General features: G+C 39.3%; 1 protein-coding gene across 3 annotated transcripts in view; it reads right to left on the minus strand.

The window, feature by feature from the left end:
- Positions 1-20415, minus strand: part of hectd4.L (HECT domain containing E3 ubiquitin protein ligase 4 L homeolog) — a 105339-nt gene that overhangs the window by 14348 nt on the left and 70576 nt on the right. For all 3 annotated transcript variants that reach the window (XR_001935798.2, XM_018263582.2, XM_018263569.2), the window contains exons 47-61: positions 20131-20279; positions 19090-19169; positions 18273-18436; positions 15719-15956; positions 10881-11017; positions 10221-10347; positions 9946-10083; positions 9640-9776; positions 8738-8898; positions 7767-7948; positions 6297-6502; positions 4261-4391; positions 3364-3569; positions 2267-2446; positions 224-1515 (exon numbers count right to left, since the gene is read on the minus strand). Coding sequence is in view for 2 of the 3 variants with exons in the window: in XM_018263582.2 (XP_018119071.1) it covers positions 224-1515; positions 2267-2446; positions 3364-3569; positions 4261-4391; positions 6297-6502; positions 7767-7948; positions 8738-8898; positions 9640-9776; positions 9946-10083; positions 10221-10347; positions 10881-11017; positions 15719-15956; positions 18273-18436; positions 19090-19169; positions 20131-20279 (3528 nt within the window). In the remaining variant the exon portion in view is untranslated. The remainder of the gene's footprint in view (positions 1-223; positions 1516-2266; positions 2447-3363; positions 3570-4260; positions 4392-6296; positions 6503-7766; positions 7949-8737; positions 8899-9639; positions 9777-9945; positions 10084-10220; positions 10348-10880; positions 11018-15718; positions 15957-18272; positions 18437-19089; positions 19170-20130; positions 20280-20415) is intronic.

The raw sequence follows: 20415 nt of genomic DNA on the forward strand, positions 1-20415 counted from the left end.
ATATTATAAAAAGAGTAGCTCTATATGACAACTAAAAGGAATTGTGGTTCCTGAAACGTTCACTCATCTTCAAAGGGAAGACAGTAGAGAAATTTAGGCTTATTTTTCCTTCCCCTATTTCGTTAACCCATCCCATATCATATAGGTAGAACAATAAAGCTGAACATTATCAGGACTGTGTATTTAGTACACAAAGTTGTTTGACAGAATTCAACAAAATTACCTCTACAACTGCAAATCCTTTGATTGGCCGAGACACTGCCATATGGTTATCTAGTGATTTAGCTGTGTATAGGGAGCCTGCATCAGACAAAGAGTTTTCAACATTATCAAGCTGTTCAACAAGACTTCCCAGACTTCCAAGGCTTCCTGTGCTGCAGATAGAAAGATCCAAACTTTCCTGGCTTGAGATAACAGTTGGTTCCAGAAGCCCTGATGGCACAGTATGTTCTGGGGCAAACTGCTCCATAGAGGTCTCACTTGTGGTTCGCGATACCTCTTGGGAGCTGCACAATGAGGCTTGGCTTGTAGAAGCTGATGCAGTGACACTTGCTGCAGGAGTCACACTGCTTGAGCTGCTGATATCCACATTGTCAATGGTCAGCTGGGGAGAGGGTTTTTCTATTTCCATCTTGCATTCTGCCCCTTCTATTCTATCTTTGGGTTTGGGGGTTTCAGTTTCCTGCAAAGGAATGTAGATTTCATCTTTAAAGACCCCACCATGAGCATTACATGCCTTTCGAATTGCACTTCTGACAATTGATTCTTCTAGATGTGTGGGGATGCCAGAAATCACAAGCAGACGGCCGTGAGCTGTGGGACCAACTAAAGCCTGACTAGCATCAGCAATAGCATCATTTGTGACACCCATCCCTTGTGGATCCTTTGCTGTTAGATGCCTTAGGATCATTAATAAAGTGAGTGCCCTATGGAACCACAGCATGTCCTCGGGTTTGCTGCCTCCAATGGTTAGCAAAGCAGCATCACTCTCTGCTCCACGTGAAGATGTACGTTTTCCACATGCAGCCTTCTCACGTTTGATCTTAACTTTCTTTCTCTTTGATAGTAGACTTGGACTTTGGGGAGTCTGTCCAGGGGAAGATGAAGAGGAAGAAGAAGAGTCACTCAGATTAGTGGCATTTGTAGATGTCATGACACTAATTGCTGAGCTCATGTTAATTGGGAGCGTCACTTCTGCTACTGCCAGGCACACTTCCATGAGGGCATGAAAGTAAGTCGAAAACCTTCCCTGCTCACAGGCTCCAGGGACAGAGCTCCCACATGCATTTCCCGGTGCCCAGTTTTGGGTTTCTTCATCATACAGCTTGCGCAGTTCTGTCTGCAAAGCCATAAGCATAGCTAAACATGGGTTCAACTGCAGGGCTATTGAGGAGGATAAACCACTTGGGTTCTTTTTTTGCTCTAGGTGGTGAACTTTCCTCAGCAGTTCAGCCAACAGATGGAATAGAAGCTCCTTAATTACAGCGGCAAGGTCTGTTGTCCAAATTAAATTTCCTGAATAAAGAAAATGTGAAAAAGTTAGTCTATGTTTTTTTACATTACTGCCCTGAGGTTACTTCATTGATTGATACTGTTTACTATATACTGAGATATCTATATCGATAGATAGATAGATAGATATCAGGTTTTCATTAATGAACAAGGGAAACCACATAATAAACGTAAAGCATAAGAAATTATATCACTAAGTAATCATATTTCACTTACTGTGCCCTCTATTCAGCAACGAGCAGAAAACTTCAGTCAAACTGACTCTATTCTCTTACATGAGCTAACACCACAGCCCAGTAAAATAAGTCATCTCCCCATGCCACAATGCACATCCTCCCATCACAAAGGATCATGGAGACATCATTGAAGATGCTAAGAAATTATAATGTACCCATGGAAACACTTTGAGAAAATCCAATATAGCAGCTACAAGCATGATTGAGGTTGCTTATAGGAAAGTCTTCCGTGTATACACGTAAAAAACTGAGCAGGTACAAGTTATTCGAACAATGTAAGACTTATATGTAGGCAAAATGTTAAATATTTTGTTGCTTTGTCCCTAATTAACCATTCAATTGAGAAATGCCATGTTAAAACTCTCAGAGTGGATTTATATTTGATATCCCTCCTCTGTAGCTAAATAAGTCACAAGCATCAAAAGTAAATAATCCTGCCATCTGTCTTGTAAGAAACTCGCTTTGGTTCTGAGTATATGCCTAGAATCAACAATTAGCAAATATAGAAATGCTCTCACCTAGCAGTTCTACCACTTGCAACAACGCAGAGGATGGAACAGTATCAAGCTCATCTTCTGACTTCTCTTCAGTGTCCTCTAACTTCCATGTTAAAAGCTGTTCTGTGAATGCCATTGCCAATGGAAACTCCAGAGGTAGGAAATGGATGACCAGCACAGCACCAGGAATAGGAGATACACCTAGAAAAGGGAAACACATTAGCATCTCACTGAGACTATATAATGATTTGCCTGAACATTATCGGTTATTCCTATCTAGTTCTTGAATTGTATTGAATTTTGTGACTTATTTTCCACTCATATCTTCAGACTCAGCCCAGAAACCACACAAAAAGAAATCAATTAGAATAATATATTGTTTTAAAAGAAATGTGGCACAGAAAGGCACAGAATAATAGATATAAAAATATTCATCTTAATGTACCTTTAAGCTCTTAGGACTTACTGTTTATCATTTGCACATAGTTCACCATTAAAGGGAAAGTTTACCTTTAAGTTAATGTTTACCATGTTATATAGTGTCCTTGTCTTATTGGTTTTGCATTAACTGCCTTCTTCTTTTGCCTCTTTCCAGATTTCATATGAGAGTCAATGTTATGGTTAGCTTTTTCTTTTTGTTGAGGTTCTCCTATTTATCTTACTGGTTACTATTAAATGGGACTCAGCTGCTGGAATTTCAAATTGAAACGCTCCTAAGCGAAAAGCTAAATAACACCTACATATATGTGATATCACTGAAAAAAGTAAACTTCCTATATATGAAATGCTATTGTCTAGCGGTTATCAGGGCCCAGGCCCCCCATGGAAAGTTTTTTTTCTGACCAGCCACCCACCAAAATCCAAGATGACCATACTTACTGACCTAGCAACATGCTCTTGTACTGTAACCATTTATTTATCGATTTTCCTGATATTTGTTTATAGGAGTAGTTACTTGGGAAATGGTTCATAAAGTCTACTATTTTATTCTGTAACCCTTGTTTGCTAATTGAATGTAAGAAACATTTGTTATGAAATAACTTTACATCAATGCACAAATTGCTGAAACCATATAAATAAATTACAACATATAAAGTGCAAAACAACAAATATTTTACCAAGCTTGACATGGATCTTGTCAGCGGGAATAATTGCTGTTGGGTACTGGTTGGTGGTTGGTGGTGGCGTGAGGCCTGTGTTACTCGGGGAGGCATCACGTGGATAACAAACAGATTCTATCAGATTGAGCTGTCCGTTCCTCTTTACTTTATGGCCGAGACCATAGACCATGACTCTAGACCAGGGAGCTTTGTATAAGGAGGAGCTACAACAAACAAAAAATAGGGATTGTGATGCCAAGAACAACATTTTTTCTAGAGAAAATATTCCCACTTACAGGTTTTCTTCCCTTATTTTTGCATGTAACACCTTACTGGTTTGCCTCCAGGTGACAAGACAATAGTATTTTTTTAATGCAAACGTTTGGTGACACAATGACCCTTTACTTAACAACTACAAAATATTTAGAAACAAACCCAACAAAGTTTAATCCAATCATCATTGCTAGTTTGAATTCAAATATTTACAAGATGAGGATGAATAAAATGTGAAAGGCAATGTTAACTGGAGATACATTAGGTTTGGAGCAATGCAGCTAAATTGATTTTTAATGTAAGTATCATAGGGAAAAAGTTGTTTTTTCTGTCCAATTCATTCTACTTTGGATTGACTGACATTTTTAATTAAAATTTAAATTTGCCTTTCTAACGTTTATATCACGTGGTGGAGGAGCTGGGGGGGGGGGCTGGCAAAATGTCCCTGGAGAAAAGAAGAGAGAAGGGGACCAATGATTGTACTGAAGAAATACCCTAGGCTGGTGCAGTTTTCCACCAACAGGAGCACCAACCCAGGAAAACAAGTAAGCTATTACAATCAGAACCCCCCCCCCTAGTAATTGTGACTTTAATAATTTTCTAGGCTATGCTGGCCTTTAATGTTAGGAAAAAATAACTTACTCTTTTCTAAAACCAGATGGGCTCTCTATACAAGATACAACAACAAATGCTGCCCCAGGAAAATTCACATCCATACTGAGCTTGGATTCAGAGATGGGAATTTCTTCAGATGGAAACAGTTCTGGTGCATTCTAAAAACACAAAATAGAACACAATTTTTCTGATATTCCAACTTTTATAAAAGTATAAAATGACTAAAGTAGAGGATCAAAAAAAACGAACAAATACTGCATGCAGAGTGAACACAAGAAATGATTTCATTAGCTTCTATACAGACTTTTTGGTATGAGCAAATATGCCACTTGAACAAAGTATACATAGTAGAGATACAAGACCAATATTATGGGGCAAATTTACTAAAGGGTGAAATGTCTAATGCTAGCGAAAATTCGCCAGCGTGACATCATTTTGCCACTTCGCTGATTTACTAACGGGTGCAGGCATAAATTCGCTAGCGAAGTAGACCTACTCTAGCGCTACTTCGCTCCCTTAGGCCAGTTGAAGTTGCGCTCTGGCGAAGGGACGTAACTTCGCTAATTCACTAAGGTGCGGTAAGCGTTCCCTCTATCGCCAGACTTTACTTCACCACCTCAGACCAGGCAAAGTGCAATAGAGTAGATAAGGATTGGTCCAAAAAAAAATTTACATTTTTTCTAAGTCCCAAAAAAATGCTGGTGTCTTTTACTTTTTATAGGGTGATAGGCTGAAAAAGGTTGCATTTTTTTTTAGGGTACCCTCCTTCCCCCCCTACATTTAATAACATATGTCACCTAAACTATACTGTGGGCACATGTGTAGGGCATTAGAACAAATGTATTAATGTTCCCTGGCCTTGTGTAGTGTATTGTGTTTGCTGCTGCATATACGCCATTGTACTTTAACTGCACACCGTATGCAAATTTGCCATCGCTAACGTAACTGTGAACCGCTGATCGTAATATCGCTAGCGCAACTTCGCAAATGATCGGTAACTTGTGCGCAACTTTGGATCTTTGTGAATTTGTGCCACCCTGACGAATCTACGCCTGGCGAAGTGCGGCGAAGCCAATGCTGGCGCAACTTCAGCGGTAAGTAAATTTGACCCTTAGCCTGAGCAAACCACATTAGTTTGCTTGTACTGTTGCCTCTATCATTAGGGAGTCATAGAGTAAAGCTATACCTGTGTAAAACAAGCAAAAACAAGCTGTTATCAAGAAACAAAAGTTCTCTATACAAGGATAGAGGTTGGCCTTCTATGATATAATCTACAATAGTATTTTTACAGTCAGATATGAAGTAACCACACCCTCTGTTCTAACTGTATTGTGCCACAACCAAACAGGTAAAACAATGGGTTTGTGTGGACTTGAGACTATTGAATATTTTTCTAGTGGGCAAGCTAAATAAAGACTTTTCCCAATTACTTTCTATCTTCTATGTGGGGCTGTTTTTCTAATATTCAAGTGTAAATTTGAATTTTTCACCTTCTAACGCAGCTCTAGAGGGGGGGGGGGGGGTCTCCGACCCTGTAAACTGTTCTAAATTGATACATTAAGTTGATACATTTCTTATCTTTGTCCCTGCTGAGCAGAATCCCTGAGTTTCGTTAAAGGTGGCTGTTACAATAGTTGATAATACTCCAGAGATGCTGCTGAAACATTTATCAACTAAACGTTGCAAAATTGTATACATTTAGAGCCTGCACCTGAATTACAGAGCTGCCAGATTTTGGAAAAATGGTAAAAAATAAAAAATGGTAAAGTAATTGGAAAACCTTTTTATTTTGGGTGAACTATCTGAAACCAACTGAATTGAAAAAAGTTTGGAAGGTGAACAACCCCTTTAAGATAATTTTTTGCATCTGATTATTATTCCCAGTAAGAGCTGCTATAACTATGGTTCTCTTAAGCCAACAAAAAGTCTATTTAATGTTTAATGTGTACATTAAAATCAAGCAGCAAATGTGATGTATAAAAGTTGGAATGCTTTTCAGACAGAGCCATGGTACGAACTGTAAAATAAAATAAAGATTTTCAGAGCAATAATACCAAGCTTACTTGCAAGAATGAACAGATTTGTTTTGTCAGATCCAAGAGACTGTCCTCTCCTTGATGCAGGGCCCTGGTTATGGCCACACCAAGCCACTCTCGTATTGGCTGTGCATTTCCCTGGTAGAACAAATCTGTTGTGGAGCAGTTCTGGGAGTGGATGCAATGTTGCAAAGACTGGGCAAGAAGGATAGAGCTGGAAGTAATGGTTCCATCTGCAGAAAGACAAGAGACACAGAATAAAAAAGGGAAATAGAAACCAAAGATTTAAAGAGGCAAACAATGACTTCCATCATTTGAAGAGACAAAAAGATGAAACTGAAATGTAAATTGAAATATGTGTTGCTACAGGGCATATATGTATTACATGGAAATTATAAACCCCTAAAATGACTACAAGGAAGGCAAAAAAAACTAATTTGCCTCCCCAAATATATTGTTACTTTAGATCGCAGTAGTATGGACGTATAATTGTAAGACAACTGACTTTTTGGTATTTTTTTTTAAAAACAATAACAGCAGGGAGAAGCAGGGATCAGTGTAGACTGGTTAAACATTCATGTATGAATGACAGGCCCATTGCTGTGCTAACTGTAGACTCCTTAGACAATAATCTGCCCATGCACAGCTAGACCTTTACTATCGGCTTTTCCTTCCACTTCCCTTCCAGACGTTAATAGTTCAACTACAACATTGCTAAGGAAGGACCAAGCCCAAGCAGCAGTTTACTGCAAAGTGCATTTATTCACACGACATGTTTCGGGTGTCGACCCCTTTAGGGTCCTTCCTTAGGAATGTTGCAGCTAACTGTAGACTTATTAGAAAATGAAAAAGTACTAATGACACAGGTATACGACCTGTGCTTTCTTTTATTGTAACCGAATAAGACTGTGGGTTGATTTCAATCTTTAACTGTACTTGTGCAAAGCTGCACTTACTGTATGTTAGTAAATGGTGGCCAGGTACTCAGAAGGGTGATTAATAAATATCATGCTGCTAAATGAAGTTGCAATAAAATTCAGTACGTCTGATACAAACAGCAATAACAGGTAATAAGAGCCATTTTAGGCAGATGAGTGGACAAAAGAAAGAGCTTCTGAACTCTAGACTGAGTCTAAAGCTGGCCATAGATGCAGAGATAAAGTCGCAAGTAATCTGAATGGTCAGTGTTAGGCCGGGAGATCTCAACAGACGTTCGTTGGTCGGACATAAGGATATATCTGCACATCTATGGCCAGCTTAATCAATAAACAACAAATTTGCAGGGAGCTCAGAAATTATATTTGATAGGAAAGAAAGCACAAAACACTGGGCACTGGTCTCTGCAGAAGCAACATAATAAACATGAACTGTCAATGGCAGAGGCAGTTGCAACACATACATTGACATATAATTTGTTTTTCCTCCTATAGTCATAAAAAGAGGTACACGTCATGTGACTGAACTTATATACCAGTAAGAGCATGCATACTATATTACCTGGAAGGGGGGGCATTAGGAGCTGATTTGACAGAAGCTGTAAATGCTCCAACGTAATGTCTCGGATAGCAGGAATATGAAACAGGCGAGTGAAAGTGTGAGGGGACTTTGGAGCAAATATGTTAAGTAAAGCAACACGACAGTAAAGCCTGGCAAGTGCCGATTCACACCGCATCAGCTCTCTGAAATAAAAAACAAAAAACAATGTTATCCTTGTGATTGTTGAGCTAAAATATACTGACTGCAATGTATAGACCCATCGGGATGGCATCATCAAGTAAATGAAGTCACTCACAAACACAATGCACTCTTTCTGATGATATCACTGTCTGTAGCAAATTAGCTGTAACCTCAGCAAATCCCTTACTGCAGCTTGTTTGATAGAAAAATCATGCAATACCCTGATGCCTTTCTCAGTTCATGGTTATGGAGCTGAAAGCAATTTATCATTGCAATTTATCAAAAGACAAATGTGGCAGACAAATGCCAGAGAGACAACTGGAAATTCAATAAGTAAAGTTACCAAAACAATATTCTCTTATATCCTTTCTGTGGGCCTTTCAGCAGACAGTATGGCAATGTATGGCAAGAATAGCTAAAATGACATAAGCTAAGCCCCCCATTATCTCCTAAATCGCAACTGTAAATGGATTCTGGTAAAATGTTTGTCTGTATATCTAAACTGTTATGTCTTGTATTGGTATTCCTCCGCGCTGTATAGTTTTGTTACCTTCTTAATTGAAAGCTTTTGGTTTGTTTTGTGCAGTTTGGAGTATCACAGATGGCAAACATTGCAGGCCAACCCTTTAATCAATAATGGTGGTGAACAGAAAAAAAGTTAGCTACTGATCTTTTGCAACCATAATCATTTTTACATGTCTCATTTCAACTGGGAATAGCAACCAGAGTGGTTTTCTAGCAAAGCAGTCACTTTTGTATGTCTCATACAGAAAATGAAATGATATACTCACCTATGAATCTGAATGTTAGTGCTGTCTAAAGTCACCAGACCATTGGTTGCCATTCGTCTGTATCCTGCAGGAGGTCTTTCTAGCATATCTATGGGATACCAGTATCTCACTAATACCCCTTCGCTCCGCAGGTAAGTCTCTACCTGTACAAGCTCATTCACCTATAAACAAACAAATGCAGAGTCCTCTATAATATTTCCTGCAGTATAAATATTTATATGGCTTCACTCTAGTACCTAATGTCAAACAGAATGATTAAACACATTGTATCTCAGGTCTGGACTGTGGCTCAGAGAGGCCAACTCTGAATGTCCTTAGGCAAATCAACCTATCTCCCAGTGTCGCAGGTACCAAACTTAAGTTGAGTATACAAGAAAAGATCCACTTGCTTGGTGAGGTCATCAAAATATTATCATGACTGATTCAGCTACTTGTGTGCCAAGCCAACGAACACATAATAAAGCAGGCCTAAACAGAACCATAGTGAGAGGATTGAATCAACAATTTATATTAGTCTGTGACTGGATTTTCTAACCTGCCCAATCAATAGCTTCCTGATTTTTGGCCAGATATCAGTCAGACAGGCGATTGGCATGGCCACATACAAGGGCCAATAAAGTCGCTGGCTCGCCCTGGAGGGGCAAGTAAGTAGCTAATATTGGCCCACCTGTATGCGTATGTGTGTGTTGGGGGTGGGGGTTGCTCTTCTGCTGACCTAGAAGAGCAACCAGCCAAAACTCATCTAAAACACACGGTCTGATCAGACCAATCAACATCTGGCTTATATATGCCCAGTACATGCTCCATTTTCTCACAAAATTTTTAGCTACAAATAAATTATTACTTTAGAAAACAGCCTCCCACTATAGAAATATTACTATAGAACCAAAATGTTCACTTACTGAATCCACATCCAGAACCACCCCATGGAGAGAGAATGTCTTCAGCATACCACGGATGGCAAATTTGGGTAAAGCTGTTCCTACAGTTGTCCCAGCTACATTGTTGCTATCTGGAGATCGAATGACCACTGTGAGTCCTACAAAAGAAGAAAACAAAACATATTGATATACTCAAAATCAAGGTGGTTTTGAGATAGAAACATTTATAAAGAAAATGTTATCATCAGTAATTGATTAGAAACGAATATGGTCAACCAGACAGTGAAAGGCACATGCAGCAGATTTCAGAGACTTCACAAAAACTACCTTTGCGAACTTTATCAATGGTGAATTTATTTGCCTCATCCTTGATATCCTCAATAGTTGGAAGATAGAGATCTCTCGGAATGCCACCATTTTCTTCATAAAGGAACTCTACTGTTTGCCTTGCAATATCCACCATTCCTACAATGCAACACAGTTTTATGTCAAAACAGCTATGTAAACGTTTACAACGTGATTTTGTTCCTGGTGGTTTATGCAAAGCTTTGCATTTTCACAAAAAAGAAATGCTGGTTCTATTTTTGCCATTAACTTCTTACCTAGCTGAAGAGCTCCCTTAATCTGGTCCAGCCCAGACTTTCGCTCAGCCTCGTTACGGAAACGCCTTCGAATGGTTGGAAAGACTTTTGTCTCCCATGCTTTTACCAAAAGAGCATAATGATCCTCCTTTAAAATACAAAAAACAGGTACATTCACCCTGGTGAGTAAAAAGTCATAAATGGAATGTTGTGATACACAACAATGGCAGCGAGAAGCCCCTTTCCAGTTTCTTGCTGATTTATTTCTGATCAATCTCGATTTCTTGAGTCTACGACTCGAGGCTTTTTGTGATGTTTGCCTGTTGTGCAGCATATTTTGCTGTAATTATTATTGTGACAATTTGTATTTGAGGCTGCTCGGTGCCTCCTATGTTTAATGTTGTTCAAGATTTTTGCAGGTTTCCTTTCTTTAAAACTTTTTAAATTGTTAATGCTGTAATGTAGTTCTCTGCTTAACGTACATGTGTACAAACACCATACAGTCCTGGTTTGATTAGATATGTTATACTGTATATATAATTAATACATGAAACAAATATATACTGCATTGCTAAGTCTCGAGAAGAAATGTATGGTTTAAAAAAATCAAACTACTACAAACTAAAAAGAAGCAACTTTATGAGCAGGAGTACTATAAAAAAGCAATTATAATCATCTTACTCGAGGAATATCATCATCGTCATCATCATCACTTTCATCATCTGCAATCGGTGGAGGATGTGGATCAGGGCCAGAGGTCACAAAGTTTTCATAACTCAACTCTACCTTGTAACGGCATGATGCATCACTGTCATATTCTAGAAGGCAATGAAAGGGAAGTTTTAGCCTTTACACAAATAAGGAAGACATTCTCTCACTGTTCTGCCCACACTTTTCATAATTGTAAGCATTTATAACATAAATGATAATATAATAGGTATAGCAAAAGTAAGCAGTACAACACCAAGCTGTTGTTGACTAGTTCACTGGTAACTGCCGCTTTCACATGTCAGTATAATTTAGCCCTAGAGCACCAAATCTATTCAAGCTTTTGCAGAGGAGTCTGGACATTATCATAAAAGAAGTATAGCATAGCTTTTAAGTAGTTTCTTAGGGTGGCCGCTGCAAATGAAGACTCAACACGTAATAAAAGAGCTACCAATCCCTTCACATGCTGATGTGCAGGGTCAGAATGGGCCGGAAGGACACTGGGAGAAAATCCAGTGTGCCCTGGCCCTTATAGGCCCCAGAGTACTCTTGCTGATCCAGGACCCCTGACTGCCCAGGTTTTACAGGGCCCAAACTCTAATTTTTAAATAGGAGCGAAAGATACGAGATTGGAACAGGAGGTACAAGGGGGGAGGGGTTTGCAACTGGATGGCAGTCGTGGGCCGTTGAGGTGGGGTCCCCAGTGGGCCCTGAATCCCCCAGTCTGACAATGTTGATGTGCTCAGATATCATAGTTACATAGTTAAATAGAGTTGAAAAAAGACAACATCCATCAAGTTCAACCCCTCCAAATGAAAAACCAGCATCCATACACACACCCCTCCATACCCTCACATAAATTATATATATATATATATATATATATATACACATTTCTATACGTTTAGTATCACAATAGCCTTTGATTTTATGCCTGTCCAAAAAATCATCCTGTCCAATAAGCCCCTCTTAAAAGCATTAACAGAATTAGCCAACATCACCCGGCAGTGCATTCCACAACCTCACTGTCCTGACTGTGAAGAACCCCCTACGTTGCTTCAAATGAAATTTCTTTTCGTCTACATAGTAACATAGTAAGTAAAGTTGAAAAAAGACACATGTCCATCAAGTTCAACCTTTTTTTTTTTTTTTTTTATTAACTACCTATCTGCCAGTTGATCCAGAGGAAGGCAAAAAACCCATCTGAAGCCTCTCCAATTTGCCTTAGAGGGGGAAAAATTCCTTCCTTACTCCAAAATGGCAATCGGACTAGTCCCTGGATCAACTTGGACTATGAGCTATTTCCCATAACCCTGTATTCCCTTACTTGCTAAAAAGCCATCCAACCCCTTCTTAAAGCTATCTAATGTATCAGCCTGTACAACTGATTCAGGGAGAGAATTCCACATCTTCACAGCTCTCACTGTAAAAAACCCCTTCCGAATATTTAGGCGGAACCTCTTTTCTTCTAATCGGAATGGGTGACCTCGTGTCAGCTGGAAAGACCTACTGGTAAATAAACCATTAGAGAGATTGTTATATGATCCCCTTATATATTTATACAGAGTCATCATATCACCCCTTAAGCGCCTCTTCTCCAGTGTGAACATCCCCAATTTGGCCAGTCTTTCCTCATAGCTAAGATTTTCAATACCTTTTACCAGCTTAGTTGCCCTTCTCTGTACCCTCTCTAATACAATAATGTCCTGTTTGAGTGATGGAGACCAAAACTGTACGGCATATTCTAGATGGGGCCTTACAAGTGCTCCATACAGTGGAAGAATGACCCCCTCCTCCATTGACTCTATGCCCCTTTTAATACAGCTCAAGACCTTATTTGCCCTTGATGCTGCCGACTGGCATTGCTTGCTACAGCCAAGTTTATCATCTACAAGGACTCCAAGGTCCTTTTCCATAATGGATTTGCCTAGTGCAGTCCCATTAAGGGTATAAGTGGCTTGGATATTTTTACATCCCCGGTGCATGACTTTACATTTATCAACATTGAATCTCATTTGCCACTTAGCTGCCCAGATTGCCAGTTTGTCAAGATCATGTTGCAAGGATGCCACATCCTGGATGGAATTAATTGGGCTGGATAATTTTGTGTCATCTGCAAACACCGATACATTACTTACAACACCCTCCCCTAAGTCATTAATGAACAAGTTAAATAAAAGTGGACCCAATACTGAGCCCTGGGGGACCCCACTAAGAACCTTACTCCAAGTAGAGAATGTCCCATTTCCAAACACCCTCTGTACCCGATCCTGTAGCCAGTTTCCTATCCACTTGCAAACGACTTCATTAAGCCCAACAGACCTTAGTTTAGAAAGCAGTCGTTTGTGGGGCACAGAATCAAACGCTTTGGCAAAATCCAAATAGATCACATCTACTGCCCCCCCACTATCCAGAATCTTACTTACCACATCATAAAATGCAATCAAATTCGTCTGACATGACCTATCCTTCATAAAGCCATGCTGATTGTTGCTCATAATGCCATTCATTAGGACAAAATTTTGAATGTGATCCCTTAACAAGCCTTCAAATAATTTCCCCACCACAGATGTCAAGCTTACTGGCCTATAATTGCCAGGCTGAGATCGTAATCCCTTTTTAAATATTGGAATAACATCAGCTTTTCTCCAATCCATAGGCACCATACCAGATGACAGTGAATCTGAGAAAATCAGAAATAAGGGCTGGTCTAAAACTGAACTAAGCTCTCTTAGAACCCGGGGGTGTATGCCATCAGGACCTGGAGCCTTGTTTACATTAATTTGTATTAAAGCTTTTTGAATCATATCCTGAGTCAGCCACTGACTAGACTGAGCTGAACCATTCGTGCAGTTATTAAGTGAGCCTGTGAACCCAGACTCCTCTATTGTATACACTGAAGAAAAGAACTGATTTAACACATTTGCCTTTTCTGTATCTGTTACAACCATACTGGTACCATTATTTAATGGAGCAACACTCTCAACCTGCATCTTTTTACTATTAATATATTTAAAAAACTTTTTAGGGTTAGTTTTCACCTCCACCGCAATTAACTCTTCATTTCTTTTCTTAGCCTTCCGGATTGCTGATTTACAACATTTATTACAGTGTTTATATTCATTAAATGCAGCTTCTGTCCCTACAGATTTGTAGTTTTTAAATGCCTTTCTCTTCTTTCCCATTAACTTCTTTACCTCTGTATTAAGCCACACAGGATGATTCTTAGAGCTTCTACGTTTAGTCCTTAAGGGAATAAATTGAGAACAGTAATGATTTAATATCATTTTAAAGGACAACCATTTCTGTTCTGTGTTTTTAGCTGAAAACCTAATGCCCCAATCAATGCTCTGTAGGGCAGCCCTCAAGGCACTAAAATTAGCTTTTGCAAAATTCATGGTTTTTGTTGCCCCAGTATATTTTTGTTTTTTGCACCAGACATTAAAAGATATAACATTATGGTCACTATTACCCAGGGGTTCAATGACTTGCACATTTGCTATAAGTTCTGGGTCATTTGAGATCACTAAATCAAGAATAGCATTTTTTCTGGTAGGCTCCTCAACAACCTGTGCTAAAAAATTGTCGTGCAATAAGTTTATAAACTTGTTCCCATTAACTGATCTAGCAGTACCATTGCTCCAGTCAATATCTGGGTAATTAAAATCCCCCATTATCATTACTTTACCTAAACTAGCAGCCTTTTCTATTTGCATTAGGAGCTTTGTCTCTTCCTCCTCACTTACATTAGGGGGTCTATAGCATACGCCTACAATTAATTTGCTGGATTCTTTACAATTGGTGAAGAACTCCACCCATACGACTTCTGGCCCCTCATTTTCTAACATAACCTCCTCCTTTATATGAGCTTTTAAATCCTGCCTAACATACAGACATACCCCTCCTCTTTTTCTCCTCCTCTTGTACAGTGATCCTCTTTATGGGTAAAAAGGTCCCCTGCTATTTGTCTATAATGTCCTCTAATGTACTTGTAAAGTGTAATCATGTCCCCTCACAATTGCCCTTTTTCCAGAGAAAACAACCCCAACCTTGACAGTCTCCCCTCATAGTCTTCCATCCCTCTAACCAATTTAGTTGCACGTCTCTGCACTCTCTCCAGCTCATTTATATCCCTCTTAAGGACTGGAGTCCAAAACTGCACTGCATACTCCAGATGAGGCCTCACCAGGGACCTATAAAGAGGCATCATTATGTTTTCATCCCTTGAGTTACCGTAATGCCCTTTCTTTTGCAAGACAGAACTTTATTTGCTTTAATAGCCACAGAATGACACTGCCCAGAATTAGACAACTTGTTATCTACAAAAACACTAGATCCTTCTCATTTAAGGAAACTCCCAACACACTGCCATTTAGTGTATAACTCGCATTTATATTATTTTTGCCAAAGTGCATAACCTTGCATTTATCAACATTGAACCTCATTTTCCAGTTTGCTGCCCAGTTTTCCAACTTAGGCAAATCACTCTGCAAAGTGGCAGCATCCTGCGTGGAACCTACAGTTTTGCACAATTTTATATCAGCAAAAATAGAAACAGTACTTTCATTGCCCTCCTCCCAGTAATTAATAAACAAGTTGAAAAGCAAAGGACCTAGTACAGAGCCCTGCGGAACACTGCTAACAACACTGGTTCAACTAGAAAATGTTCCATTTACCACCACACAAGGTGGTAAATATCGCAGGGACCCAGTATCATAAAAGCAGAGCACAGCAATCCTTAGAGGGTCTCTTATGTCTGCAAACTCCTATTCAACTATGTTATTCCCTTAGACTCTCTAGAAAAGACTTACGCTGTTGCACAGTAGACACTGCAGCAATACGGCAAGGAGGTCCATGAGTTCCAGGATCAGAAGCTATGCTTGTCCCAGCATCATTGTCACTGTCGGATGCCATAGCAAAGGGTAAGGCTTCAAAGTTTGCACTTATCTCTTCAGCCAAATCAATGCACAAATCTGCAGCATTGCGGTGAGCCTGACCCTCAGCAAAAGCAAACTGCCGACATCCAAAATTTGCACGGACTTTAGTGTTCTAGGAGGGGAGTTGAGAAATACACAAGAGTTACACAAAAGTACTTAGGAGTAACAACTGACTATACCACCATGGTCCACTGCTTGTTTTTTTTTTTTTATCCAGCGCAATATAAAGGTGCTGGCACACAAAGGGTTCAACGGGAACTGAAATTTACTCGATATTAAATAATGCTTTCTAACACACAGGTCTTATAAATTTTTACCATTTTTAAGCTATAACTATGTTGATTAGTGTCTTTCCTCAATCGAACATTTTGCTTACTGCAAACAATCATATCATGTGACAGTAGCGTGGTGCATATATTATATTATCGAATCATCTAGTTAAAGCAAGGTAAATTCTGTTATCAGCTATAGTATTCTTTAGCTTGAAAACTTATACTATAAATATAACTTTAAACTCATTGAAAAATTGTAATGAATGTGTATTGGAAATGGCTTAGAACGAGAATTCTAAAAATTCTAAACATTTACATCCCCTTTGCAGTTTCTAAACAACTACAAGAATCAAAGTGACTATTTGCAGAACTGTTATATACATTCATATGAAAAAGTTTGGGAACCCCTCTCAGCCTGCATAATAATTGACTCCAATTTCAAAACAACAGTGGTATGTCTTTAATTTACCAGGAACATCTGAGTACTGGGGTGTTTTCTGAACAAAGATTTTTAGTGAAGCAGTATTCAGTTGTATGAAATTAAGTCAAAAGCGAAAAACCATCAGTGCAAAAATTTGGGTACCCATGTAATTTTGCTTATTTGAATGCAAGTAACTGCTCAAAGCCGATTACTGGCAGCACCAAATTGGTTGGATTAGCCTGTTAAGCCATGAACTTCATAGGCAGGTGTGTCCAACCATGAGAAAAGGTATTTAAGGTGGCCAGTTGCAAGCTGTGCTTCTGTTTGACTCTCCTGTAAAGAGTGACAGCATGGGATCCTCAAAGCAACCCTCAAAAGATCTGAAAACAAAGATTGTTCAGTATCATTTTCTAGGAGAAGGCTACAAAAAGCTATCTCAGAGGTTTAAACCGTAAGGAATGTAATCAGGAAATAGAAGGCCACAGGCACAGTTGCTGTAAAACCCAGGTCTGGCAGGCCAAGAAAAATATAGGAGCAGCATATGCGGAGGATTATGAGAATGGTTACAGACAACCAAAAGATCACCTCCAAAGACCTGCAAGAATATCTTGCTGCAGATGGCGTATCTGTACATCATTCTACAATTCAGCGCAATTTGCACAAAGAAAATCTGTATGGCAAGGGTGATGAGAAAGAAGCCCTTTCTGCACTCATGCCACAAACAGAATCATTTGTTATATGCAAAAGCTCATTTAGACAAGCCACAGTCATTTTGGAACAAAGTGCTTTGTAGTGATGAGACAAAAATTATTTGGTCATAACAAAAAGCGATTTGCATGGCGGAAGAAGAACACCGCATTCCAAGAAAAACACCTGCTACTTACTGTCAAATTTGGTGGAGGTTCCATCATGCTGTGGGGCTGTGGGGCTAGTTCAGCGACTGGGGCCCTTGTTAAAGTTGAGGGTCGGAGGAATTCAACCCAATATCAACAAATTCTTCAGGATAATGTTCAAGCATCAGTCACAAAGTTGAAGTTACGCAGGGGTTGGATATTCCAACTAGACAAACACACCCTGACCCTTAACACACTTCAAAATCTACAAAGACATTTATGCAGAGGGAGTAGTACAATATTCTGGACTGGCCGTCACAGTCCCCCGACTTGAATATCATCAAAAATCTATGGGATGATATGAAGCAGGCTGTCCATGCTCGGAAGCCATCAAATTTAACTGAACTGGAGAAATTTTGTACGGACGAATGTCAAAAATACCGCCATCCAGAATCCAGACACTCATCAAAGCATATAGGAGGCATCTAGAGACTGTTACATTTGCAAAAGGAGGCTCAAATAAGTATTGATGTACATCTCTGTTGGGGTGCCTAAATGTATGCACCTTTTGCATATTTTCTGTTAATCCAATAAACTTTATGCCACTGCTGAAATACTACTGCTACTTTGAAAGCTCAGCCAATAATAAACAAAACTCCAAAGAATCAAGAGGGGTTCCCAAACTTTGTATAATCCACCATAGTTTAGATAGTTGTCACACAACCATTAAGAATAAAACTTGAACTTTTGAGGTACTACTTCAGAAGGTACTACACGTAAGGTAGACATTTTGTTTACTAGTTACCATATGATTTACACTTTAAGAAACCAGACATTGTAAGTTATGAATTCAGATTTCTTCTCAATGAAATAAACTTTTGTATAGCAAAAGACATATTTACCTTTTTCTGAATATGCACAACTGGCCACATGCCCCCAGAAACATCCTCTAAGAAAGGAGCAAGCCTCTGTCCACAGTAAGTAAAGTAGACTCTGCCCTTGGCAGGCTGCCCTGGGGGTGGTGGAGTACCTTCAGTTCTCTCCCAACCTATTCCGGCAACATCACCTGTAACACAATGGGAAAAGCTCTTAAAATAATAAATTTTTAATGATATGCTTGTTAACTACTATATTCCAGCTATTTAATTTGGTAAACCAAAACAAATAAAATATCTGATCTGGATGAAAACATATACTGTCCAGTCTGTTCCAGACACTATTCCTGGAAACCAGATTTTCCTTGTTTCGCCCCCCCCCCCCAAAACATGCCTTCAAGGAAAAATTAAAGGAGAAGGAAATTAATAATCACCGGGTGTTCCAAAATGTTAGGCACCACCCAGTAATTATAATCACTTCCCTGAGACCCGGGTAGAGCTCCCGGTAGCTGAAAACTACACTGGCCCATGGCCCTAATGCAGTAGCGTTATGCTGCCATTTTCTTCTTTGTCAATCTTCTACGGTCCAGTTTCAGATGCGCAGTAGATAACTTGAAAGAAAAAAGCTGTCTTTTCCTTCTACTCTGCATGTGTTCCTGGCTTGGGGTCTCAGTGAAGCAATTTTCAGTAATCAGGACAACTGGCCTGTGGTTTTATTTAACTTATTATAATCACATAAGCTAGATTTTTGTTTCTAAATTTATAGATATTTGGGTTACAAGAACTTTAAAAATAATAGCAAACACTGTGTTGAAATTATGGGAAAAACTAAACACATCCTTACCAGGAGCAACAGTCACATCTAATCGAACACTCTTCCACTGTAAGAGACTTGATCCATTATAATGAACAGCTCGGCCATTGCTAACAAATAATATAAACACACTGTTTTATTTGTGAAATGTTTTACATGGTTTCATTGACTTGAACTAAACAAGAGGGGTGCCTGAATGTGCTTCTGTCTAAAAGAATAATGATACATATTCGTTAGAATTTAGCTGTGGGGTGGGGTTCTCACCAATAGACCTGGGGGCAAACTCACTAAGAGATAAGTTGCGCCATCTTCGCCACACTTCGCCAGGCGTAGTTTTGCCAGCGATACGCAAATTCACTAAAATGCGAATTTGCGCTCAGGGAGGTGAACGGTAGCTAAGTTGCGCTAGCGTTAATTCATCAAGCAAAGCGAAGTTACGCTAGCGATGCCTAATTATTTAAAATAAAATAGAGTTGTTATTTTGCCCTATACATGTGCCCATTGTATAGTTTAGGTGCCATATGTTAGGAAATGTAGGGGGGAAAAAGGGTGCCCCCCAAAAAAATGATCATTTTCAGCCTATCACCCTTAAAAAAGGAAAAGACACCATTGTTTTTTGGGACAAAAAAATGTCAACTGTTTTTGAAGCAATCCCTATCTACTCTATTGCACTTCGCCTGGTCTGAGGTGGCGAAGGCAAGTCTGGCGCAAGAGGTAACGTTCAGTAAAATGCGCAAGTTAGTGAATTTGCATAGTTACGTCCCTTTGACATAGCGCAGCTTCGTCTGGCGTAAGGGTGCGAAGTAGCGCTAGAGTAGGTCCACTTCGCTAGCGAATTTACACCACCGCCCGTTAGTAAATCGGCAAAGTAATGACATCACGCTGGCGAATTTGCGCTAGCGTTAGGCGCTTCGCGCTTTAGTGAATTTGCCCCTAAATGTCTAATCAGGGAATCATTACTTATTTACATAGTGTCAGCAAGTTAAGCAGCACTTTACATTTATTTGTAACAAATAGGGGTCATACAATAATTTAACAAACTAGGGTTACAGTATAATAATAGGAACTTACTTATGAAACAAACAGGTACCAACTGGGTTTGTCCATGCTCCATCCCGCTTCTCTGCTTCTGTAGCAAACCCAAATGATGCAATAGGGCCAGTGTCATCATCTGTGTCTCCATAGGAAACAACTTCTATTTCCCAGTAAAAAGACGGTGCCTAAGAATAAAGATTTGTGCAAGTCTATATAAGCATTCATAAAAAATAGGTGCAAACAGACACTTTTTTTTTTTAGCATATTGAAGCCTAGCCCACTATTAACATCAATAGGCACTCCATAATGGACTGCAAAGAC

The sequence above is a fragment of the Xenopus laevis genome, chromosome 1L (genome assembly GCF_017654675.1).
Source record: "Xenopus laevis strain J_2021 chromosome 1L, Xenopus_laevis_v10.1, whole genome shotgun sequence".
Lineage (NCBI taxonomy): Eukaryota > Metazoa > Chordata > Amphibia > Anura > Pipidae > Xenopus > Xenopus laevis.